The sequence below is a fragment of the Lepisosteus platostomus genome, chromosome 19, assembly GCF_059453375.1.
Source record: "Lepisosteus platostomus isolate fLepPlt1 chromosome 19, fLepPlt1.hap1, whole genome shotgun sequence".
In the NCBI taxonomy this organism is placed as follows: domain Eukaryota; kingdom Metazoa; phylum Chordata; class Actinopteri; order Semionotiformes; family Lepisosteidae; genus Lepisosteus; species Lepisosteus platostomus.
In genome coordinates this window covers 1,697,867-1,723,316 of record NC_142629.1, presented here as the reverse complement: position 1 = coordinate 1,723,316, position 25,450 = coordinate 1,697,867, and the positions used below count along the sequence as shown (strand labels likewise).

The 25,450-nt window shown below is 47.1% G+C and overlaps 2 protein-coding genes across 7 annotated transcripts in view; one reads left to right on the top strand and one right to left on the bottom strand.

The window, feature by feature from the left end:
* Positions 1-16,937, bottom strand: part of rhbdf1a (rhomboid 5 homolog 1a (Drosophila)) — a 67,661-nt gene extending 50,724 nt beyond the window's left edge. The window contains exon 1 of the mRNA XM_088612990.1: positions 16,433-16,937. The gene's annotated coding sequence lies outside the window, so the exon portion shown is untranslated. The remainder of the gene's footprint in view (positions 1-16,432) is intronic.
* A 1,809-nt stretch (positions 16,938-18,746) lies between these two features.
* On the top strand, positions 18,747-25,319 carry mpg (N-methylpurine DNA glycosylase). Of its 6 annotated transcripts, none has more exons than XM_088612163.1 (4): positions 18,747-19,392; positions 19,728-19,992; positions 22,186-22,390; positions 24,652-25,319. In XM_088612163.1, exons 2-4 carry the CDS (start codon positions 19,741-19,743, stop codon positions 25,032-25,034), a joined length of 840 nt encoding a protein of 279 aa, XP_088468289.1. In that variant the 5' UTR covers positions 18,747-19,392; positions 19,728-19,740; the 3' UTR covers positions 25,035-25,319. The 6 variants fall into 6 exon arrangements, with proteins under 6 accessions (XP_088468289.1, XP_088468287.1, XP_088468284.1 ...); XM_088612161.1 differs by having other exon boundaries at positions 18,747-19,466; XM_088612158.1 differs by having other exon boundaries at positions 18,749-19,466; positions 19,713-19,992.
* The last annotated feature ends 131 nt before the right edge of the window (positions 25,320-25,450 follow it).

Here is a 25,450-nt window from a genome sequence, read left to right as displayed (position 1 = left end):
TCTCTCCAGCTCTGTTCAGACAAAGCGCTCGACGACTTGGGAGGTGGAGAGGTTTCAGTGTTCCACGCTCCAAACTTTCATGGGACGACAAGTTGGAAGAAAGCCAGGTAATTCCCTGGATCATAAACCATATACATCATTAAAGAAGTACACAGGAAAAAAAAAAACACTGATCATGAAGAGGATCATTGACAGTGCGAGTTCTGTGTTTGCTCTTTCGACAGGGTGGACCTGGCCTGTACATCACTTTGTTCTCACCCTAATCATGCTCACCAGGCCTTATACAAACACAGAGGCAAGGCCTGTAAGGTTCTGGCACATGGGTTTACATATCTTCTACGTTTGCTCCAATGCTCTAAAAAAATCCATCCATCAAGGCCTCACACCCTCAGTAACGGAGAACTGCATCAATCGGGACATGGGAATATGAGGATTGTGGGGGCTGGAACAAACTGACAATACCATCCCTTCCCTCAAGAAGCAGCTGGAAGGGCTTCTCAGATCAATCAGCTATTAAAAACCATAATGAGCTAGATGGGTCGAATGGATTCCTCTTGTTTACAGACTCTCTTTTGCTCTTATAAACAGACAGATTAGTATTTTCCTCTCTGCGGTCCTCTTTAGAGAGGCTGCTTTGTTCTTTGGAAACTCCCTCGCCCTTCAGATCTCCTTCCATCTCCAATTTGGCTGCTCTTTCACTCAGGATGATTATCATACTGTCTATAAGCAGTAAAGAGCTGTCCCAGTGAAACAAACACAACTGATACTGATAGAGGCGGCCACATCAAGATCTGAGCCTGCCTGCGCCCCGCAGAAACACACTGTGTGTGAATCAGGGAAACCGTCCAGTGATCAATGATGCCGTCAACACTCTCACCTGGGCCTGGCTCCGCTCGCCTGCGTCTGTAACACATCGGCTGTGTGATACAGTGTATTCAGATTTTCAGAAGCCATTCGATAAAGGTCCTCCTGAAAGACTAATTCTCCGATTGCAGGAGAGAGATATTAGTGGAAACGCAAGCGTGTGGGCTGAGAATTTGTTATTAAATAGGAAACAGAGGGTACGGACAAGAGGTTAATATTCACGTTGGAGTGATGTAATTAGTGGTGTGCCTCAGGGCAGTGTACTGTAACCAAATGATCTAGATTCTTCTGTATCGTTCCAACCCCCACTCTGGTCCTGCTCATGGTTCAAGACTAAGAAACCTGCTCTTGATCAGCGGTTTGGCTTGTCCCCAGAACTGGAACTATAAGTTATACAGCTATAAGATCTCTCAGAACAGGTATGCTGGACAGAATTTTTTTTTAAGTGTTATGACTACTGGTTAAAATTTGTGACTTCAGAGAAGGCAGACTGAACGCCCAAATTCCAGGATCGTGTTTAATGTTCCTCTACTATTCCTGCCCTGAACTTCAGGGGTCTCGGATTGACCTCTTTCACTGCTGACTGCTTGTGAAGACATGACTGTGCACTGTCAGCCACATGTCCCATCAGTCCACATACCACCAGGACTCGAAACACAGACAGAGACCAGGGTCCCACATTCCACAAAACAGGCTAAAAACACAGAACAACCTTCTCTGAAGAGTTTAATTTTTACATCCTTCTCCAAACTGGCATTTCTCACAGGGGAAAACTCTGTGGGAACTCAGTCAGATGAAGAGCTATTGGCTTTAGTCCATCGTTAAAATTACACTTCCGAAGTTATGTCTTTTTCCTCAGCTCAGTAGGGGATAAATAAGGAAAAAAAAGGAGAAGGGGATTAAAATGAAACATTGTTTTAAAATGGTTTTGAGTTGCGCTGGGATTCATTTTAACCGATTCACAGCTCTGAGTAGTTTATCCCTTACAGAAAATCGCAAATAAGAATTTGCTTCCAGTGATATGAGAAGCTGTAGCCTTTTAAGGGCTGGTAGCTTCTGATAACCTTCACGGTTTCTCCCAGTTAACAGGATTGATAGCCCAGCAGTCACTGCCTCTCTGTCAACGTCTCTGCTTTGTCCCAGTTTCTGAAGGTATACAATGACAGCTGAATAATGTGCTTTAAGACAGGGACACCACCTGTTTTCAAGCAGAACTCCAGATCATGAACAGGCTGCACCTCTGTGGCTTAAACACTTCTCAAACTTTTGATTCAACCATAACAACAAGCCTGTCCACAGCACTATCACGGTATAGGAGCCAAGCACGTCCTGTATGATGTGTTTAAAAATGAACTCTTGTGCTCTTGGCTAATTTCCTGCAGGTGGTAATATAATTGCTGTGCAGCGGTCTGTGTCTGAGCTCAGCCCATCAGTCTAATCATCCCCGTGTTTCGTATTTAGAAAGCAAAGCAATGAAATATAAAGGACATAGGATACATCGGATTCCCCAGCTGTTTCTGCTGGAGTGTGTCCTTCACGAAACTCCAGAGGGACTGTCTCCCCTCTGCTGCACTGCACACCCAAACTGTCCCAGAACACACCTGACCCCTCCCAAGAGAAGACAAGGAATCGCTGTTTATAGATTCACGACGGTCGGTGAAGAATTGATCTCACAGAGCAGAGGAGAAACTACAGGGGACGGGGGTTCTCATGGCGACAGGTATTTCAGTGAGCGCCATCGTTTTCGGCTGACCCCGCAAACACACCCAACTGGGCAAGAGGCTTTACTCCATGTCTGGATCACAAGGAGCAGATCACAGGAAATAAACATCGAACAGGACAGAGAAATAAAAAAATAGCATCAATGATTTTACTAGATAACCTCAGATTCAAAGATCTGAATACTGACTCTGAGTAATGGCTCTCCCATAACTTAGATTCAATATTGTCCAACTCCTGATTCTAAACCTAACACTCCTCCCATCTGGAAACCTGTAATAAAATCAGAAACTTGGATATGAATACATCCGGGAGGTGTTCTGCTGTTGTGAGTTCCACTTGTAGTGCTATTACTAAAAAACAAATCCCCCGACAGCAACACAAAGAAACACACCACACCAAAAGCACATTCCAAAACATGCCCCAGTGTTAAAGATGAGCACGGATAACAGCGGACAACATTAACTCCCTGACTCAGTCTGCGCACCACAAGGCTGGCAATAGGAGCAAAGAGTATGTCTGGGTGTCTCTGTCCAGGCACACCGATTAGTACAGAAAGGTCAGCTGCCACCAGTGTGTGGCCTACAGGCCTGGCATTGTCTGAGTGTGCTGTCACAGAGCAAAAGAGGAAGTGAGGCACAATGGGAATCCATCACCAGATCATGCACAGGAAACAGGAAGTTATTTAAAAACGCAGGAAAAAAGAAGGATTTAGTGACAAAACAGGAAGATAACCTAATGTATTTTATTATTAGAGTTCTCTGCTAGTTTAAGCACAGGTACTGTTCTCTGCTGAGTGAGATACAGTACCTGCTTATTAATTGTAAAGTAATACTGCCACTTGCTTGCTAACCAAGGAGAATATTTAAAATATGCGGAAGGAATCCTAACAAAAATATATATATATAAGGAATAAAGTGTCTGAGAATAGAAGGCCTTTTTCTGAAAATAAAAGTCACATTTTTCTTAATTGTGCTTCATGAGCTTTAAATTTTCATGGCTGATCGGGTTCCTACTGTGCAATAGACAGAGCAAGAAATGGAGGTCTGGCTGCATCTCACACCCCAGACAAGACCCTGTCAGCCTCTATCCTGCCCCCATTCAATTTCTCAGAGTGCCCCTCTCTCAGCTGTGGCTGCGCAGACATCCAGTGGGCAGGTCTGCCAGGACTGCCAGCTGCAGTCCCTGGGCATTTCTGCAGCTGCAGGCAGGCACAGAGCCCCCTCCTGATTCTGCACAACTCGGGCTTCCTGCACCCTGGGTGGCTGCCTTGCATTAGCGCCCTTCAGACAGAGCCCTACTGATGGAAACCGTGCTGAATCGGCCCGCCTCCAGCATTTCAAGAAGCTCCTCTCGACCTTCCAGGCTCTCTCACACACACACACTCACAATGAGCGCTGGCTAGCAGCCGCAGGGAAAGGCGAGGCGCCTGCACAAAGCAGCGGAAAGCGTGGAGCCAGCCAGCCCATCCAAGGCCTTCCTTTACCCGTCTCTGGCTCAAGTCCTTCAGAAACCGCTTTCTTTTGCCCGGTCAGCCCCCTCAATCGTTAACCATTTTCTGAACTGCAGTAAAACCCCGGGGGCGGTGTGACAGCTCGAGGGGTCTCGCCGGGGGACTAGTAACAGGCCAGCTGAGGGGGGAGACCTACTCACTTCGGCAAGAGGCCAGCGACAGCGGCCTGGCAGACGCCAAGGTGTGGAGCACAAACCCTAAACAGCACTGGCATCCTGCCTCATCGCCACCTCTGTCCCTAACGAGCTTAACCTGGCGGATTCCAAGCTCCTCTCCTTGTCTTCCAGATCTCATCGCCTTCCACCTCACGTCGCTCTGCCGTTCAAACATAACCCTTCCACGAGAGCCTCGTTTCCTGTCCTCCACGGCTCATGCATGCTACAGACACGGTGCATCCCTACAGAGCAAACACCAACTGCAATCCGATTTCGGAATACAGCTGGCTCTAATACTAGTGCAGTGATAACAATTATAATCTCTTTCTGCAGACTGCTGCTATTATTGTGATGCAACGCAGCTACAAATTCCGGATGTGAAATACAGTCCCAAGCAGGACTAAGGGCACTGTGTATCAGTCATCACCTCCGCCTGGCCTGATGCAGTTGATACGGCCAGGACTGTTAGCGCCACACATCCAGAGCTCCAGGAGGGCGCCTTTCATCTTGCAACTCACGCGAAGACGGCCTTGTAAGCGAGATCCCTGCTATTTCAGGCTCACTGGGCTCCGTATCGCACTTCAAAGAGACTCTGCGGGTCTCACCCACATGGACCAGAAAAGCTCTCTGGTGTGGAGGTGGGGGTGGGACTGAGGGGTTTAAGCAGGGAGAGAGACTCCAGTTTCAGTCCAGGCAAAGCTGCTGCCCAAGACGAAGCCGAGACAAGTCACGGTGAGTTGCCACATGTATTCTGGCTGGGCTTGAGGGATCCCTGCCCCAGAGCCTCTCTCGTCTCCCGTTACCGACAGCAATGCCCCCTACAACTGCCAACCCCCACTTCTGAGCACAACTCACCCCCCTCTTCTCCACGAAACACATGTACCAGGGATTCCTGAGCTCACACAAACAGGGCTCAGAACAGATACTTTTTGCAAAGACAGTGTAATCTATTTTTAAGTTAAATAATTGCTGAGGGACAATGTTTCCTGCTTTAGTTACCCAGTTTTGTTCAGAACCCATATCTGAGTCGGAGGGCTTTGCTTTCCGAAGTTTGGTTAGCCAGCGTCCGAGCCAGTGGTGCAGGAGTTCAAGGCCTGTCTTAGCCCTGCGAACGGGCTGAAATGCGTCAGCATGCGTATGCTGCAAAGGAACAAGTCCTGTATTTGTTCCATTTTAACAAAAAGAGAAAAGAGAAGAGAAGAAACACTTTTGTGGAGCACCTGGACATTGAAGAATACAATAATTACCAAGTGGCCAGACGCAGTAAAAGTTGTGCAAAGTGGCTGCTGCACAGCAAAGACAGTCACAGTGCCAAGTCTGGGGACAAGTGTGGCGCTGTGCCAAACAAGCCACCAGAAAAAATGTCACTTTCAACCACAGACCCTCATTAATTCTTTGTGCAAAACCAGCATTTCACAAACTGCATGTAATGGAAAGGCCAGTAATTGGATGCAAATGGTTTTCCAGCCTGCTAAACTGCAGGGTTTAACAGCTCCGAAAGGGAGTGGGGTTCTAAGCGAGTTCTAATGGCAAGGTCAAACCGATCTGTGCAGAGGACACAGGGTGAAAGCGTGACGGCAAGCTGTAGTGCAGAATGAGATCAGCAACGCTTCCGCTGACAGCTGCCCATACAAATAAAATGACCTCTCAGAAGATCCATGTGCATATCGGGGCACAAATCCCAATGAAAATTACAAAAACTCTCAGGTCTCAGACTGCGAGGTTGATTGATCCAATGCTTCAAACTCCTTTACAATATCCTATTTGTAAGGATTATTATCACTTGCATGCACGGTTCTGCAGATGTGATGTCATGTTTACCATCTGCCTACATGACATCCGAGCTGGTGCTATGACATCACGAAGAGGAGCGATGCAAACACGAGAGCTTGGAATGCCCCCTTCAACCTGTCGTGGGTTTTTTTTCTCTCCTTTTTTTAACCAGACATATCAGTTTACCTGCTAGCTGTTTCCCATGTGTCCCTCGCCTATTTCTGGCGCAATTACACATCGGGGTAGCATCCCCGAACAAGCTGCTGTCTCTGGACACCTTCCAGTTCTCTTGCATTCTGCACTTCCCACAGACGGCGCAGTGTGGCCCCTGGGGAGCCCGGAGCCCGGAGAGAGAGATACGGAGCAGCAGGATCTCCGGCAGCCTCACATCTTCCACGCCAAGCACTGCTCTCCCCCAGCCCTCCACCCCCTTCCTTAGAGCCACAAATTAAAGAGTGCAGAGAGATTTAGGGGCTGAGAGGAAGCTGAACATATGTACCGTGTCAGAAAGCGACACACAGACAGACCAGAATGGATCTGGCTGGAGTTGGGGTGGCCAGAGCAGGACCAAAAAGGAGGAAAGAAAATACGCAGACAGTTCCCAGTTTTAAATCTGATTAATGGCGCAGTATCTGGTCTGCAGAAAACCGAAGAATAAAAACTGGGGTCAAATAATGTGTCATCCACCTGATCCCAGCTGGGCTAGAGGCTTTGTGCTTCCTGTTTTCTTCCACTGCATTGTGGGATGGAAAGGGCTCTTGCTTTAGCAGCCCTCATGAAAAGTGACAAGCAGATACGTAATAACCCTTCTTCAGGTGAGCCCTGCGGAAAGCAGAACAGTGCCTCTCTCCCCGGTGGGCAGTTAATGTGTCAGTGCCTTGAGGCTGCACGCTAGAGGGCAGGATGCAGGCCAGGTAATTGATGTCTGCTCTGTTCCACTTCCCCTCCCTGGCTCTCAGCTGCCTGCGGCTCAGTAACACACTGTAACCACATTAAAGCCGCATCTCTCAGGACAGCCCAGCAGGAAGCTGGGTTGGCGGAGCATCAGACAGCCAGGTCAGCGAGCTGGGGGCTCAAGCCTGCCATGTGTCTTAATCGGGGTTCGTTTCTGTGGGGTAGCTGTTTTAGTCATCAGAGACGGGGGAGTGTCAGGCCGCTGGGACGGTGAAGGCACAGCAAGGGGGTGTCGGGGCATGGTTAGGTGGGAACAGTTCTGGACCAGGCCGGAGAGGAACGGCGGTGTGCAGGTGGTGCTGGGAAAGCAGCGGTGATTCTCTCACTCAGATCCTGTTCTCTCAGCTGCTCCTCTTCAACACAGGTCAAAGCGAAAGGCGAAGATGCTCCTGGCGCCAAGCAGGAACACAGGATAAAACATACATTTCTTTGACGTTCCCCCAGAAAATGAAGGGCAGAAGAATGAATGAAAACGCACTTCATACATTGTGTGGGACAGGCGAGAGGAAGGAAGAGGCAGCGAAGGACATTGCCATAGATGAGCTTGAAATTCCCAGTGCATCCTGAATGATAGTGACGTTCCACACGGACAAGAAGATTAATCTGATTTCCAAGCTTCCCCACGCCAGCTGCACCAAAGTCCACAAATAGGCACAATGTCTGTAGGAAAAGAATTCAGAAAGGTTTTCCACGCAAGATCAAACTTACTTTCAGCCGAAAAGCACAGAATCAGCTCTGGCTCATGAATCACATCCATGACACAGTGCGCTGACATCCTACTGAAGAGCAATAGAAAATATGAAATATGAGACTGCAGCGTCCCTGAGAGATGGAGGGAAAAAGATCAGAAGATCAAATATATATGCATTAATATCTAAACTGCAGAATGCGCATTAAATCTAAAGACTTCATGAAGCCTGTCCAAATAAATCATTGTTGTTTTATACCCAAAGACATCTGCTGAGGTTGATGGAAAGTCTGTGCGCTGTTCTTGTTTCCCAGGGCTTCCAGACCTAAAGAACGGCCACACCGAACTTTCAAGCAGCTGTGAGGTTGCAGATTATAAAGGTAAACAGAACCCCCTCCGTAAATGTGCACACAATAATGAGGGTGAGGCAAAGGGACGACTTAACCCCATACCTGCATGAAATGTCTCCCGATCAATCTCTCGGACTGAAGGAAGCATTTTGCTGTTTTTCCTGACACTGGCTTATCATGTACTCCATTAATAGTTTGAGGTTTTTTTTTCCTGTACTCTCTCACAACCCCTCTCCCCAAGTGCAGGACTGTCCCAGAAAGGTCATCACTCTCCCACCGGCTGCGAGCTGCTCTGCTCTCAGTGCTGCTCCGAGCCGAGATTCGGAGTTAAAAGCAATAACCGGCTCTGTTTGGGGAAAGCACTTTGATTAGAAGCTTCAACGCACTTCTCCAACTTTGAAAAACAAACACAAAGCAAAACAAAGGATAAAAGAGTCTGACTCAAGTTGGACAGTAAGGAAATGATAAAAGGTTTCACCTGAGGAAATTTGTAGACAATTTACATTTTTCTTACCATAGTAGCACCACAAATGCATGTGCTTTAAAGATATGGAGATGGAAAGTTTAAGGTTCAATGGGCAGGGCAAAGACTGTATTGTTCAGAGATATATTTCATGCTGTTATCACTGCTCATCCAACCATTTTCCATTTGCAGAACAGTCCTGGTCGGGCACCTCTGCCCACACTCACACCCGAGACCACAAACTGCCATGCTAACTGGTGGCCGACAAGGTTTCTGTTTTGACTACCAGGTGCGTTTGGTCGTTTTGCACTTTCTGAACCATTGCTTTTGTTAACGTATACAAATTGGCACGCTTCTGCAGAAACATTCAGAACCGGCTGGACAGAATGTACAAAGGGAAGTGTGGAATGTTTTGATATGTAAAGACGATAAAGTTAGGCGCATAACTCCCAGGGAACAGTGGAGCTTTGCCGAGTCAGAGACCTCAATGAAATGACTGAGACATCCAGTATCACTGCTACTGGCAGGACTCTCCAGCGAATGCACAGCTGCAGTTACGGTATGGGTGGTGAAGGGAAAAGAGTAAAGACTCACGCAGCAAAATAAACAACATTAACCATCCATCCATATTCTAACGGCTTCATCCAATTCAGGGTCACAGGGCAGCCAGAGACTAACCTGGCAAGCAACGGGCACAGGGCAGGATACGCTCTGGACAGGACGCCAGTCCGTCACAGGGCAGACACAGACGCAAAACACACACACCCTCACATCATTTTCCCAGAAGCCAATTAGCCTACCAGTGTGTCTCTGGACTGTGGAAGGAAACCGGAGTACTCAGACAAAACTCACACAAACACGGGGAGAGCATACAAACTCCACACAGGAAGAAGTCCAGCTCCACAACTGAACCCTGGGCTCTAGTGCTACAAGCAACTACTGTGCCATCATGCTGCCCTACATTAACCGTATAACAGAAAACTAGATTTGCATTTTACGGCTTCCAACCGATGTGTGGTCGGACATCCTGTTCCTTATCAGTTTACGATTTTACTATGAAATCAGCCTCTGCTGGTTTACGGATAGGTATCCAGTTTCTTAAAGGCCAAGCAAAAGCAGCTTTTTTTAGGGAAGTTCTGCTATTCGGAGGCTTTCTGGAAAAGCCTTGTGTTTCTCCCCCCAGACACTGACTTTTTGTTTCCATTTCTTACAAATGATGGAAATTAGTTCCTGGTGTGGAGCTCCAGTTCTCTCCGAACAAGGGAACATTCCAAACGCCGTGCAAATCCCAAAGGGAAATGGTGGGAATCTGTTTCAACAAGAGGAGATGCGCTCGGGCTTGGGGAACAGGGTATGAAATAATAGAGATAATGTTTAGGGACGTCAACCCAGATCACAAAACTGACATTCTCCTGATACCCTGTCCCCCGCACTCCACCCACACCATCCCGAGATTAACCAGTCCTCAGAGACGTCAGCTCTGAGCAGGTTTTCCATGGCAGAACAGAAAAGCAGCAAACCTGAAGCTCTCACTCAAAGCTTTGTTTTTTTGTGTTCGCTGTAATGGCAGAGAACTCGTACGAGGCCGTGACAGATCACACAAGCAAGGAATGTGGACAGCTGAGCTGCTGGAGTCATGAAGCAGGCAAGAATGAATCCCACGCCCCCACACACACACAAAATACTTCAGGACTGTGTCAGGAGCTCCACGTGGATCTCCTACTCCTCCTCACTACTGCAAAGTGCTGCTCTCGTGCACTTCCAGGTGGAAGGAAAATAAGATACTGCTTTAAAAATAACTTAAAAAAACATGCATGAGGCTTTTCATCTTTGCCTCCTTCTGCCAAGAAAACACATCTTCCTAAATGGAAACATTTCTTTTTCCTCTGCCCACTGTGCAGTGGGTGGCCATCACCATCCCAGAGGATGCTGTCTTATACAGCCTCAGAAGTGAGTTAAAGCAGCGCTGAACTCCAGTTCCTCTTATTCCTGATTCCGGTCAGTGGGTTCGGCCTTTGAATGCCAGAAGTCCTTTGTGTGCACAGCGCCCCAGTCTGCAGGTCCAGAGGAATTTGTTACACACCCAACGCCCACATCTGTCAGACAATCCCACCCCAAATGTCAAGTGCAAAACAAAGGTCACCCCTCTGCAAACTGGGACCACAGGGCCACTGCAGAACCCCTCCTTCCTGCTTCGTTTTATGTCTCCGTAATGCTGTGCAGATGCTCTGCAGCATCAGGGGGCTCTTCTACAGTATTTAATTACAGTGTTCTTGATTAACAAGAACAATTGGCCTCTTTCTTGTGGCCTGTGCACCTCTGCTCTGCAAGACCAACCACAAAAGGAGAGAAACTCATTGCACAAAGGGCAGTGTTCTGATGGCATGACGGTAACTTTAGTCTTGGTCTCGCAGTCTTCAGCTCTGCTGCCTGTCTCCTCCACCTGGCAGAGAAGCCCTGCTGTGGCCTCAGTCTGCCCGTTTCTTGTCCTTGTCTGTTTTGGCCCTGACTTGGGCAATAGTACTTGTTCCGAACAGGATGCTTTGAAAGAATTAAATAATGAGTCTAAATATCTTTTTTTTTTTAAAAAGAAAGAAAAAATGCAATGAAAGGATTAATTGTGTCCCAATTTAAAATCTGGGGCACTGCTGCCAAACGTGCGCGCGCCAAAGCAAGCCTGTCAGACTGCCGATTTCCTGGCTCTGACAGTAAAGTGGGCCCTATTTTTACACCCGCTTATCGCAAGTCCCTCTTCGTTCCAGGCTGGAAAGAAATGATAAGGCAAAGTAAAGTAGAACAAACTCGGTACGCACCTCAGTTAAGAATGCAACCTTTCTCAGGACTGTTTCCTGCAGGCAAGTCAATTCTCAACGGTAATTGACTTATTTCTGTTCCAGCTAGCAGCTCCACACAAAAGCCAGTAGTAATCCGGTAGGCCTACTTATGTGCTGTACACACACTTGTAGAAATAAAACAAGCTCTAACAAGCCACACACCACAGCCACAATTGGGTGTATTCCATAAACTAATTTACAGGAAGAAGATAAGTGAAACTGCATAATTTCCAAAGGTGTACCTCAAATTTAACAGATGAGGATTAAAAAGATTTATCCCCAAGAAAAATAACAATTGTGTTATTTTAAACTTTCTTCCTCGTTGGTTTCATGACAGAAATATCAACAGGGCCGTTCTTAGGATGAAACTGGATTTTTACTGCTGCTCGTGAGCAGAATGTCAGATGTCTGGTATGTCGATGTCCAGAGACGGGGGCAGACGGAGTGCGTGTAAGAATCTGCAGTTCAGGTGTTTGAAGAGCCCCACAGTTTTATACTGATCCAGGGACTGATCTTTCAGTATGGATTTCATGGATTTGAATACAAACAGGCAGAGAGAGAGGGAAGTATGAGTCTGCCTTCCTTGGCATAATTCAGGGTAATTCCCCACAAAAGGGCGAGCAGAGTGTAATGGGAGGAACACACCCACAGAGCACTTAATGTTTCCTGGATGGCCAAAAGAATTCCACATCATCCCGCAACAAAATCCCGTTGCCTTTCAACTGGACCCTAGAAAGCCTGACACCTCCACAGACTGGCACTGACCAGGCTGCTCTGCGCCACCACATTTCACAGACATTTTCTGGACAAAACCTTTTCAAAAAGAAGGCTTGGTAGAGACAGCACAATGGAAGTCATGGTCGTGACATTAAACAGAGATAGTTCACTGCCCACTAACATTAGCACTGACAGCCGGTCAATCCTGTCAGGAAACTAGTACTGCAGTGGAGAAATTTTCCAAGAGGGGAAACACACTGGAATCCTTCAAAAATGTCCATCAGGAGCACGGAAAATGGTCATTCTGTGGGCTGAATGGAACTTTCTTGTCACAGATCTTCTTATGTTCTCAACAGAATGAAGAACAGAGGGGAAACAGATATTTCAAAGAAGCACACAGTTCTGAGAGACCTGTCATACTGACAGACTCTTCCTCATGACGGAGGCATCATGGGAATTCATCAGTGGGATTAAACTTTCAAAGCAGATCACTGAAAAGAAACCAAAGTGGAAGACTTTGTGTATCACACTGCACAAGTGAAGCTAAACCCTATCAGCAGGATTGCTTGCTTGACAGCTTTTTTCTCCGCTTGCATTGAACAACAGCACAGACCCGGTTCTGTATCAGTCAGTCTCTATTTGAATTCCTATTCACACAAAAGTTCCTCTTGAGACTTTTCTTGAATTAAAAAGTGGTGAACAGCACACCAGACCCGTGACTGCCCAATTCTGCTTTTCTGCCTTTGACAAACAGGGCCCTCGTCCGCCAGCACATTCAAGAATCCTTCATGGAAAAAGGCCGGGATGATCATTTGTCCCAGCTAACAAACAAATAAACAGCAGGTCACAAGAGATCGCGCCACAACCTCCAGCTGAATGTGGGACTTTAATGATAGAATGGAGTCACACAGAGGAGCTGAGCACTGCTGTCCATCATCAGTAGGGCTCGGCTGCACAGAAGCTGGTCCTGCCTGGAATATTAAGTGCGCTCATGTCTGATCAGGATAGGAAAGCCTGTCCAATGTCTCCAAGGAAAACTCCAGGAAACTGACACAGGTGGTGAGACAGTCCCTATAAACTGTTGTTTGCTGCTTTTAGGGTCATGATGATTGACAATTATTCCAGTATTTATATGTGGTGGTATATACAGTATGTTCATGCTCAATGATACAAACAACATGCAGTACTTAAGTCATTCTGTTACTTTTAATGTCCTCCCTGCAGCATCTATATTAATAGAATTAAATGTTTCTGAACACCAAATACTTTCCTTGAGCCAGCATTTTTTTTTTTTGCAGGACTCGAGGGAACTACTTAATTTTATGAAAAAACATCTGCGAGTGTTACTGAACACGAAACTGTGAGCCTCTCTGCAGGCAAACTGGCACCTCCCACAGTTCTGCAAACAGAGGAAGCAAAAGTGAAAGGTAGTTTCAAAGCTACAAAAACTGATCACAGGCATTCCTGACACTATTGAGACTGTCATTTGGTTTGGGCTGCACATCTTCTCAATTAGTGAAGGATCAGCAGTGCTCAGTTTCAGTTTGGGCAAATATCATAATCATCTGTGCCTTTCACTGGGAGATACAGTAGTGACTAGACTAGGCTGACTCAAATCAGTATGGACTAATACAAGAATGAATGCCAGTGTATCTTCCCAAGCATATAGTACATTATATTTAAAAATAATTAAGTATGTATAACATTTATCATGAATCCTTACTATGTACAGTACATCTTTATGTATAATATGGGTAGTTTCATTATGTACTGTTGGGCAGTTAATGTAGTATATATCCTGGCTTGAAGATATTTATGTTAACCTAAACACTGGCTGACCTCTATCGAGAAGGAAGCAGACCTATTCATTCAAAACCAGCACATAGCGCGCACACTCTGTGTACAACTATTACATTAAATTACACATCTCATAGAGGACAATTGGGGTTTTTAAATAGCACACACATTCCGGCCAATACATCATTCTGCCTGTGACAGGGAAATAAAAAAAACAGGAAACAGTAACCCCAGATTGCACAGAAATCTTTCTGTTTCTCTCCACATCACCAGCTCGGGTTTCCCAAGCGCAACCATGGCACCAGTATAACAAACACCATGCACTGACACAATTCAGCATTTGACAACCAAGCCTGCATGCCAGCTCTTTCCACAATAATTCAGATCATTGCTGACTCCAAAAACTGTAACACACCGCATTAAGATATCACTAGAGGAAAGGGCACGCTCAGTATCACTGCTCCTACACAACTTCAGTGAGATTACCGTTTGAGTTGTTGCAAAATACTGTATACACAGTATATAAATACTGCAATGTGTCTTTCTTGTAAAGCGCAACCGTGCTAAGGGGACTTTGTAGCTCAGTACTTAAACTGGTTAATTTTTTTTTTCCATGAAAGTAGGCAGCAACCTCATCACCAAGTAGATGTTCTGACACGAATCTGCTGAACTTAACTGTTCCCTCTAAGAGGTTCATTAAAATCAGATTTTCCACAGACCACAGAGCGTCCGGCGACGATGGAGAGAGGGCGTGTTCTTGCAGCACCAGTGGCTTGGAAGCACCTCGGACTGTTAAAGGTGTGGCGAGCCGCTCTCTGGGAGCATGCTCAGAAAGTGATATCCTTCCTGCCTGCTGCATGCCCCCCACATGACTCCGGTTACAAATACCTTCCCAGATGTCCGGGCCCTTCAAGCCATTCCCAGGCTATTTGTTAGGAAGTCTTGGAATGAGCCAGAATGAATCTTAATGGAAGGAAGAGCTTTAACAGCGATGTAATTTATGGGATGAAAGAAAAAAAAATAACCGTCCTGCTGAGACAAATAAATTGGAGCTGTACAGCTCCTTTCTGAATAAGCATGTGAAAAACTGAAAAAAAGAACATTGTTGAGCAACGTACAATGAGCAGGAAGCCAGTTTCTTTTCGGAACTGATGCTATTGTACACTGTCGTACAATGTAAGTCCTTAGTACGCAAAATATTGTGACTTGAGGGCCAAGATGAGGAATATAGCCTGAAGTCAGAAACAAAAAAGAGAAGCTCATGATTGAAGTCCCCAAGGAACTGAAACCAGTAAATTCAAAACCGTTTCTGTGGATACTACAGGAATCTTTTTCATAGGAACATAGCCGGTCCACAATGATCTCATTAGACTGTCTACAGCACCGATAGAGTCACAAATGAACAGGCTTCAGCAAAGGCATGTCCTGTGGTCACAGTTAAACCTCCATCATCTGCCAACAGACATTATCCAGCACACAATCCCAAAGCCAACAGAAGTTATTCAAATTCGGCTATTTGTTTTCCGTGATCCACATGAGATGTACAGTCCGTTGTCACAGTCATTATTCCTCAGTCAGTGTGATAACCAATAATGATCTTTCAACTAGTTATACAACGTTTTGCGAGAAACCAAGATGTACCAATCAAGCAAAATAAATATTGAACGGAACAACACAACAATAGGTTCTTAATAGGTCTTTTTGGGTTCCTAATTCTTGAAGGAACAACATGGGCAGCCTGTAGTTGAATGTCTAATATTAAGTAGTTAAACTGGCGTGCACTAGAATTCTGAGTCTTATACAGTATGACCTCTTCAAGCGCCTACACCACAACACCGTCTCTTTTACCTCACATACAGTACAATGAAGACATAAGCCTCTTGCCTGTATAATCAGCTCAATTCTTTGGCTGTTGATGAGGAAATAACTTCTTTATTTGTCTTTCTAGATTGTGAGTCATATTTTTTCATGGCGTTGTGTCCCCAACATGGCTGAGTCTAGGGAACTAATACATGAGCCCCTAGACTGAGCCATATTGGGGATGGAACAATGGGTTCAGGTTGTGTGAAATGCATTTTGTATTGTGTTATGTCTTTGACCCGTCTGCAAAGCAAATTTTCCGAGTTTCTTGAAAAATCCTGACTCTGGCGATGATCTCCACTGCGCTACACAGACAGGCGGCTATGTCTGATGCACTCAGTCCCCGCACGAACTTAGCATGTAACCCCCGGCAAACGGGCGCAGTTTGTCACTATAGCTTTTCCTGGCTCTTGTTTACTTCCATAATGTTGCGCGCCAAAAACGTTTGAAGTGGCCCCAACCTTAAAACTCCCGGCACAGGTCTCATATTTATATATTTTTTTCTAAGCAACATAAAAAATACATTAATGAAACTGAGAACTCCTAAGTAAATCAATAGCCCATCTATACACACGTCCGGTCAACTGTACTGTACTTTTTCCACTAAGATCTTGTGGATAAAAATAAACGTATTTCTCGAGTGGCGTACACTTGACGTCTGCACAGTTCCTACGAGTCGCAAGTCTCCAAAAAAGTTCATTCTCCGCGGCGTATGTTACAGGGTGAAAACCGTTGAATTTCTTACCGACTGAGTAGGCAGTGCGTCCGCGTCTCTACAGAACAAATGTCCCTGAGCCTGTATTCCGCCCTTGGAGGCTGGTCAGATTCTTTCAGGACAGGGCAGTTCGCCGGGAAGACTGAGACCGAACTGATCCCGCTCCCTCGGGATCGGGACAAGAACATTTCCGCCTACTGCACGGTCATGTCCATAATTACATCCAGCGGACATCCTGGCGTTGGGGCCTCAAGCCTTCGTCGCGGCGGTACAGCGGGCTCAAAGGGTAACAACCGCTGAGGACACGGGCCTTGAATCACACAGAAAAGCAAAAGTGTGTCGACAAACCGCCCTGCAAAATCCGGCTAAAAGATTGTGGCAGTCAGACCTGAATAACTAAAACTGTTTTAAAGCTTTGTCGCGTCCTGATAAGCGCAGGCCAGTGACGAGCACAATCACTTCACAGACCTCACGGGAGGTGACTGTGATAATAGCAACAAGTGAGCAAATGAACGCGAGACAAGCTCAAGATTGAAAGCAGTTGTGCTATATTACAAGATCTACTCCAACCCGATTTTGTAAAATGGACATAACCCTTTTTAAAGAAAATGAGTCTGGTGCAATTATTCTGCTGTACATGATGTGTGAAGAATTACAAAAACTAGCTCCAAATAGTGCAGAATGGATTACAATGTATTCATTAATGGCCTAAGGCTAGGAACTGCTGAGATTTATGTTGGTGTGTAAACGGCCGCACATGAATTCGGTATACAGAATGCTCGGGTCAAGTCAGGAAATACAATTAAAAGTACCTACGCGCTGCGGTCCGGTGGGAATGGGCACGCAGTTTGACGATTTCCATCTGGTAATGTTCAAATAGCTTTGTCTCCAGGCCCTGAAGACATCGCATGCCCAACTCAAAGTGGGAATTAAAACGTTCCGATCCTAAATGAGGTTCAATAACCCCACCGGAAGGATTTGAAGACATTAAAATATAGTAAGAGCGTTTATTACTATCTAATGTTTAATGGGTTTTCCTTCAGATTAACAACAACAACAATAATAATAATAATAATATTATTATTATTATTATCAATAATAATAATAATAATTATTATTATTATTATTATTATTATTATTATTATTATTAATAATAATTATTATTATTATTATTATTATTATTATTATTATAATGCACTTTGCCAGTGAATTCTAACAGTCGGACATCAAAACATCAAAGCATTTTGTCAAAAAGACATGAAGTTGTCCCATCTGGCCGGTCCCTGTACACACACGGACGGCTCTATTCGTGAACGTGACGGATGCACCGGGGTGGGAACCGTTTCACGCCCACGTCTGTCTCGGCAATCTGACAGAAGCTTTCTGGGAAGAGGGAACAACGTTATTGATGACCCGTTCTCCGATCGATCACGCGGGCGTGTGTGTGTGTGAAAGGCTCTCCTTTCTGGTGAAATGACATTTAAAAAAAACTGTATTAAAAAAACAAAATTGCATTTAAATAACGACCTTATGCAAATAAATAATCGAGGGGTGAAGATGCGAGAACCGAAACGATTTGTAACGCAAGATATTTTGCAGTTTGGAGGCCGAGGCCGTTGTCCTGATCCAGTAAGGGCCAAAGGGATGCGAGAAACATGCGGTTTTTGTTCTGATGACGAAAGTGCGGCCCTGTCTGAATCCACAGGTCTGCCCGCTCAGTTCCTGAGGTTTTCCTTCGACACCTCCTCGCCCTGTGTCTGCAGAGCCCGACCTCTGCTCTGCGGCGGCGTTTGGAGTGCCAGCTGTCTGTCCGGACGACGGACAACCTGGGTTTAAAAATTCAAAGCGCCCCAGAAAAAAGTATTTGTATTACAGCCGATTTAAAATATACCCTTTTCCCCCCACTGTCGAACTAATGAAAATATAAGCAGAGAAAGACAGCGCTGGTTTGCTTTGAGTGGAGTGTCCAGAAAAGCGCTATATTAGTGTAAGCAATTACACTAGAATCCCTATCTTTTAACCGACTTGAAGAATAACAACTTCTTTTAACACTTATTTTGGCAACACTGATTTTACTCGTGCCAATAAAGCATCTTGCACTGAATTGAAGAAAAAAGGTCAAGTGAACCTGGAGTCTTTTACTAATAGTAAATTAAACCTTAATCGCTTAATGAGCCCAGGAGCTGCGGGTCACGTGGATCACGAAACCTTCGACTGGATCAAAGTCTCGCAATGCTTCCGAGACTCAGCTGCCAAGATCACGGCTCCAGCCTATCATCTCCGTGCCGCTTATCGGATAAATCTGCGCTTGCACAGTATTGCACGGGAAGCAGGAGGGACGTGCGTCTCCCCCATCCCGTCGGCTCAAGTTCAGAGGCTCCCTGTTCGGCGGCGGTGGCCCTTTAAGACGATCCCGCCATGCTCTGCGAGCCCCCGTGCGTAGCGCCGACAGGGAGGGCAGCCCGATGCGTAAAGGCGAGGTTAGATAAAATACCGAGGAGCCGCAGATTCAAAAGGGCCGGCCCGCATGAGTGTCAGAGTGTGGAGACCTTCGTGCTTTACAGCCCGGCTTGTCAAAGCGTGAAGAGTCGCCGTGCTGTAGCAAGCCACGTACTGGGCAGGCTGTACCCCGCCTCGATGGTGAGGGTGACTCCTTTGATAACGCGAGGCACGGGACCGTACCGAAACTGATCTTCAGACCCGTTCCTGGAAGTGATCAGAAACCCGCCACCACCACCGCCTGGGAATCGATGTTTTTCCGCCCACCCCGGCACGGCAGGGTGTCGCCTGGATTTACACCGCACCGTTGTAATTCATTCTAAAAGCGACGCGCAAACGCGCAGGGCGAAGCGGTGCAAATAACAGCCCCTCTCCAGACGCGAGGGAGGCCGATTGCCTGGAAGTGTAGAAGTCACGTCCCCCCCCTCCCCTCCTGCCTCCACCTGTGACACACAACGAAACGTACATTTAATCCCTGGAGAGTAAAAAGAGTGGGTTCAGTCGGTCTCTCGGCGCTTAGTCACGGGAAGAAATTACTCAACGCAACAGGCGCCCATTCACGCGTGTAGGTTTATAGTTTAGTTTAGTCTCGTAACGGTGTTATCTAAGTGCCAGTAATTCTAGGTTGGTATAGGAATGCAGTACGATACCACCAGAAATGCAATCGTTTGGGTACTTGGATGTTTTCCTCTTTCTGACTTTTGTTAGCTGGGGGAGGAATATTATTCCTTTACGCATCGTTTGCAGAATTCTCGGGGATAACGCATTAAGTTGAGCTGTTCATGATTCTCGTGTGTCTGTATATACACAGTGTATGTTTTCTCAGTTCAACCTAAACGATGTCGAGCCGAAAGAGAAAGCTGACCTCGGCGGTAGCGGAGGCTGTCCACGGACAGGCCAGCCCCCCGCGTCTCCAGCCCGTGTCCTCGCCTGCCGGGGCTGCCCCTGCAGGGGGCGGTAGCGAGCACACACGCTCTCCCCTGAGCCTGGCCAGCCCGTATTTCCCAGGAAAGGAGAAAGGCTGTTGTAGGCTGGGAGAGGACTTCTTCAACCAGCCGTGCATCAGCCTAGCTAAAGCATTCCTGGGAAAGGTGAGTACTCCTTCAATCAGCAGTGATGTATCCGATTATGTTGAGACAGTTTGCAATAGCACATATATGGGGGTACCATCCGTATGTAGGCTATTTCCTTATAAAAGGCAGGTAAAATAATGTGAAAGGCAATCAAAATCCTTCGGTGTACCATCAGTGTGTTTTGGGACTTTTTCTCCATTATGGGCAGCGTATTGACCCATCTCATTTTAAAAACATATTGCCATCAGGTCTTGAAAGTGTATTACTCCACTCCACGTGTCAGAACATGTTCCCCAAGATCGCTGATCAAAGGACAATTAATCTCTGTAATTAACTTTAATAAACAACCATCAAGGGAAATATTTTAATTGCCGGATTATGATGAGAGCCAGTTGTACACTGAGTTACCACGGAGACTTCTTAATATAATAATAATAATAATAATAACTTTAAAAAAAAACGCAGCAGGGCTTTTGTATACATTAGTTTTCCTTTTGCTGTGTTTTGGTGATTAAACTGGCCTGCTCCACTGGAGTTGAGCATCACTGGGACAGGGACTGACCCCTTCACCAGGACTGGGGCTGCGAAACCAGCCCAGGACGTTGGCTTTGAATTTCCAGGGAATGTCATTCAGATGGGCCCAGTGCCGTTTGTCTAACACAGGGGTCCCAAACTACACCGCCTAAGGGAGGTCCCGATTGGATGCAGTGGTGCAGAGCCACCTTGTAGCAGTGGGCTTGAACGTGGGGGAGTTTCCATCTTCAAGGGCTGCTAATAGACAAATGCAGGCAGCCCCCACTGAATCAGGGGTCACCTGCGTCTGGGCACTTGGGCTCTGGGCTCAGGGCTCTGGATTTGTCACTTGGAGGCTGTGGCTTCAGTTCCCTCTAAGTTAGTTTGGTTCGGGCCCTGACGCTGTGCTCGTGAGAAAACGCTTTGCTCAGAATGCACCGGTAAAACGCCCAGCTGCAGAAACGGGTACTCACCAGGTCAGAGCTTGTTCTCGGCTGATTGGTTAAATAAGGGGCCGGTGGGACTGAGGTTCCCGGAGCTCGGCGACGCTCCAGAGTGCTTCAGGGCTGCAGGAAAGCGGAGCTGGCTCGTTTGCACAAGCGAGGAGTTAGAGAGACCTGGTCTCACAGGAGGCGCCTCAAACCTGTGACCCCTGGGCAGCTGGAGGGGTGATAAAGACCACTAATCTACCCCTGTGGCTATCGGACATGCACAAAGCTTGGTTTATTATATTCCCCCTAAACAAGAAAAGAAAAGACACTGTGCTAAAACATTGTCGTTTTCCGCTGTTCGGAACGTTCGAGAGGCCAGGTCAAACTTCACAAGTCTTATCTGAGCACAATAAAAATTCCTGCGTTTTGCCCTCATTCCCTGGAGTCCTTGGCTCAGGAAGGGTCCCTCGTTGGGAACGCGGTCTGCTGTGTGTTTTCCTTCCAGTGGAAATGGGATCTGTGCTCAGTGAAGTGTAAAATGAGCCATGTGAAAGCAGTTATCTTGTGGGCCTGCTTCCCGGCCCCTGTGGAATAAGATAAAGCCGTTGCCTTCTCTTCAGTGTAGCCATGTGCGTGTCGGGAGGCGATGTGCCAGCAAACGGGGCAGCGTCGCCTGTGGTTTAGGAGCTGCTTCTCGGTTCGGGATTTCTGTTCTGTGTAGCTGAAGCATTTATCATCTATTGAGAGGCACTAACAGCCCCTCCCCTTAGTATTGGAACAGGGACATTTGTTGTGTTTTTTCATGCCTCACAGAAGAAGTAATGACTGAATAATTATCTGCCTGACTGCGCAGATTTTTTTTTCATACCCAGACGTTTTGCATTATCCTTAATTTCATCTGTAAGAAATATAAAATGGTCAGTACGTGAGAATATAAGGTTTATGCTAAAATTGCTCAGGCACTGGCGTTGTACAGGTTACGTGGCTTAGATATGTATTCATGATATTCGTATTGCATACCTATTGCTGGATGAAGACGTCTGCAAAATGCCATTCCTTGTAACAGCACGCACTTGACCTCCCCTTGAGGGTGATGGTGTTAGTCTTTCAGTCGCACCACCACAGTATCGTAGCGACTGGCGCCACCTGGTGGCCGGACGCCGACACAGTACACGCAGTACAGCTCTTTTCACACCAGACACATGAGCGTCCTGGGGTGCCTCTCCTCTCTCACAGAGCCGTGCTTGTGTGTGTGCGTGTGTTCCAGGTGCTGGCGCGCAGGAGAGCAGACGGGACGGTCCTGAGGGGGAGGGTGGTGGAGACCGAGGCCTACCTGGGCGGGGAGGACCGGGCGTCCCACTCCGCGGGCGGGCGGCGCACCGAGAGGAACGCCGCCATGTTCATGAGGCCCGGGACCATCTACGTCTACCAGATCTACGGCATCTACCTGTGCATGAACGTCTCCAGCCAGGGTGAGCCGCGCGGCGCCGAGCACACCGCCGGGACCCGCACGGAAGGCTGGGGGGCCGCGCCCTCCACCGCGGGGCTCGCAGTCCGCTGCCCCGTGCCCACGCTCTCCCACACGACTCCGACCGCATGCATCTCCAGGATCTCCGGCTTCCGTTCTGGCTGCTCTTTAAACAGCCCCTTCATATCGAGGAGCCTTTGAAATGCTTTTACCGAGTCTTGAGAACGGACCGAAGTTCCCGGACCGTTAAGAGTCAATAAGCTGAAGAGGGAAGGACTAAATAAGTGTCCAGTGCATTCATAGCGTCAGAGTTATTTATCATTTAAAATGCATAGCACTCTTTAAACGAATTACATCAGGTAGAAATAGTAGATCTCTTTTGAACAACCTGGTTACTGAACACTGTACTGGCTTCTCCACAGTGGTTAAACAAGGAGGAATTTGAATACCATGGTTTACCAGGATTAAACCACTGGTACTGGTGCTATATTAGAAAGCTTAAATATTAGTTTTGATGGTGTTTTCCTCTCCCACATTTTTCCATAAAACAGCTATTCAGCACCACAGTTTTCCTGTAAGATTTCTGCGGCTGCGGGTCAAGTTCTGTATTACTCTACAAAGGAATTTTGGGAATGCTAAGAAAGGGAGTTACTTAACCACTACACAGTGGTTATTTCAGCGTAAACACAAAATAATACTGGACACGCCTTTTTTTCTTTCGACACACTTTAGGGCTATCATTCCATTAGGTGAGGAAATCAACATAAAAAATTCTAGCCATTTTTATAGATTTGAAAACAAAAATGTATCCTAGTGCACAAATTAAATGCAGCGCTCTAGTTTTTATGGGTAATCCAGATATTTTAAAAATCAGACGCAAATTGATGAGCATTAACACAACCCTGGCATTGGAGACCTGGTGGAGGAGGAGGAGGAGAGGAGATCAAACAGCTACTGCATAGACTAGTGAAGAAGAGGAGGAGTAGCGGAGATCACACACACCCTGCATAGAGTAGTGAGGAAGAGGAGGAGTGGTGAAGATCCCACAGTTCCTAGATAGACTAGTGAGGATCATACAACTGCTAGATAGGCTGGTAAAGCAATGAGGAAGAGCATTTTTGGGATGGTTGTTGCTGCTGGAAAACATGAACAGGAGGGTGACAGAGTGTGTGGGCGGGGCAGTGGGGGGTCAGTACAGTGACTGAGAAATGAGTTCATCAGGAAGGCCGGGCTTCTCGTTATTTTTACAGAGCACTGCCTGAGGAAGTATGAGCTCACGCACTGCTCTCTCCAGCAAGAAATGCGTTTCAAAGTGATGCATCGTTCCCAGGAGAACGTCTCCCTGGGCTGTCCATTCCTGCACAAAATCTTATTCATAGCAGTTACACTGGACAGGACGTTAATGGCAAAACAGGGAATTTCCTTGGCTGATATGGACACGAGAGAGGCCGCAGTGCAAAACATACCTCTGCGAGGTGGTGTTTAGGCCTTTTCTAAATAAAACCCCTTAAATTAAGTACAACCTTCAATTGCTGCACTCAAATTGGATCATTCTCCTCTGAAAACAAGTTTAATACACTCTTTATCTAGAGTATGGCTGGAGCTGAGAGTACAGCAATGACTACAGTACTTTAGAGGTTAAGCCAGGCAGAGATGCTTCAGGAGAGAGCAGAAGAATCCCAGAACCACTCACCAGGGGAAGGGCAAACCTAGTGTTTACTGAGGCTAGCCCGTGACTGGCTCGAGCGCGGATAAACACGCTGTTTCCGTGTTCCAGGGCTTGGCATGGCGATGAAGCCAGCGCATGGGGGGGAAACTGTCTCATTTTCATGGAATTCCAACTTCCTGGCTTGGGCGTGGAACCTGAATTATATCACGCCAGTGGGAATGAAACTAATCTCTGACAGCAACTGGACAGGCAGAAAACCCACTGCCGTTGCGCCAGATAAAATCAGCACGGCCAGAGCTATAATCAAACAAAGCCCCTGCTGAATGAATCTAGACTGTGCTCTTTTGTGTGGAATTAACTGCACGCATTTAAATGCACAGAGTTCATTTAATGACATCTGCCTACCGGGATGCACAGCAGACCCCAAAAGCTTCCTAAACCTGCTTATCTTTAGGACAATCTGGTGTTCAACTGTCCTTTCTGATTTCTGTCATTCTGATGCAGGATGTCAGAAACACAGCCGAACTAGGGTGCGAGCGACTCTCGCGCTGTCCATCTTTCCCCGTGCCCTGAGCCGTCTCGTCTTCCCTGTGCAGGAGAGGGGGCGGCCGTGCTGCTGCGCTCGCTGGAGCCCCTGCAGGGCCAGGAGGTCATGAGGGAGCTGCGGGGGGCCCGGCGGAAACCAGGCTCGCGACCCCTGAAGGACAAGGAGCTTTGCAACGGCCCCTCCAAGCTCTGCCAGGCACTGGACGTCAGCAGGGGGTTCGACCAGCGGGACTTGGCCCGCGACGGCGAGGTGTGGCTGGAGCAGGACCCCGACACGCCGTCGCGGGCGCCCCAGGATATAGTGTGCGCCCCCCGCGTTGGCATCGACTCGGCCAGGGAGTGGGCCGCCACACCCCTGCGGTTCTACGTGCGGGGGAACCCATGTGTGAGCGTGCTGGACAGGGCAGCCGAAAAGCAGCCCACCACTCCCTGACGGGCGCCCCCAGTGATCCCAGCAGGAGGGGGGAGGGCAGGCCTGGGCGCAAGCGCTCAAGAGCCAAGCAGCACTAAGGGAGAGCACGACATGTACTCCTAGAAACCCCCAGGCAGTGCCAGATTAATTCATCATACCCCTGTCCTGTCTACTTCCTGTCACTTCATGAGCTTTTTAATCAGCAGTCAGCTAATAAACTTTTCTACTACCATGTTTTCCTATATTAACCACAAATCAAACACTTTCTTATTTCTTTAAAATAAACTTCCATTTCATCTACCTAAACCAACCCGAATCGTTTCTTCTTCATTACCGAGTGAGAGTACTTTCTTCTGTTGGGACATAAAGTACCGTATCCGAGTTTGGGGTGAACAGGTAACAGTTCCCACGCGCTCACTCATTGCGGACGCCCTGGG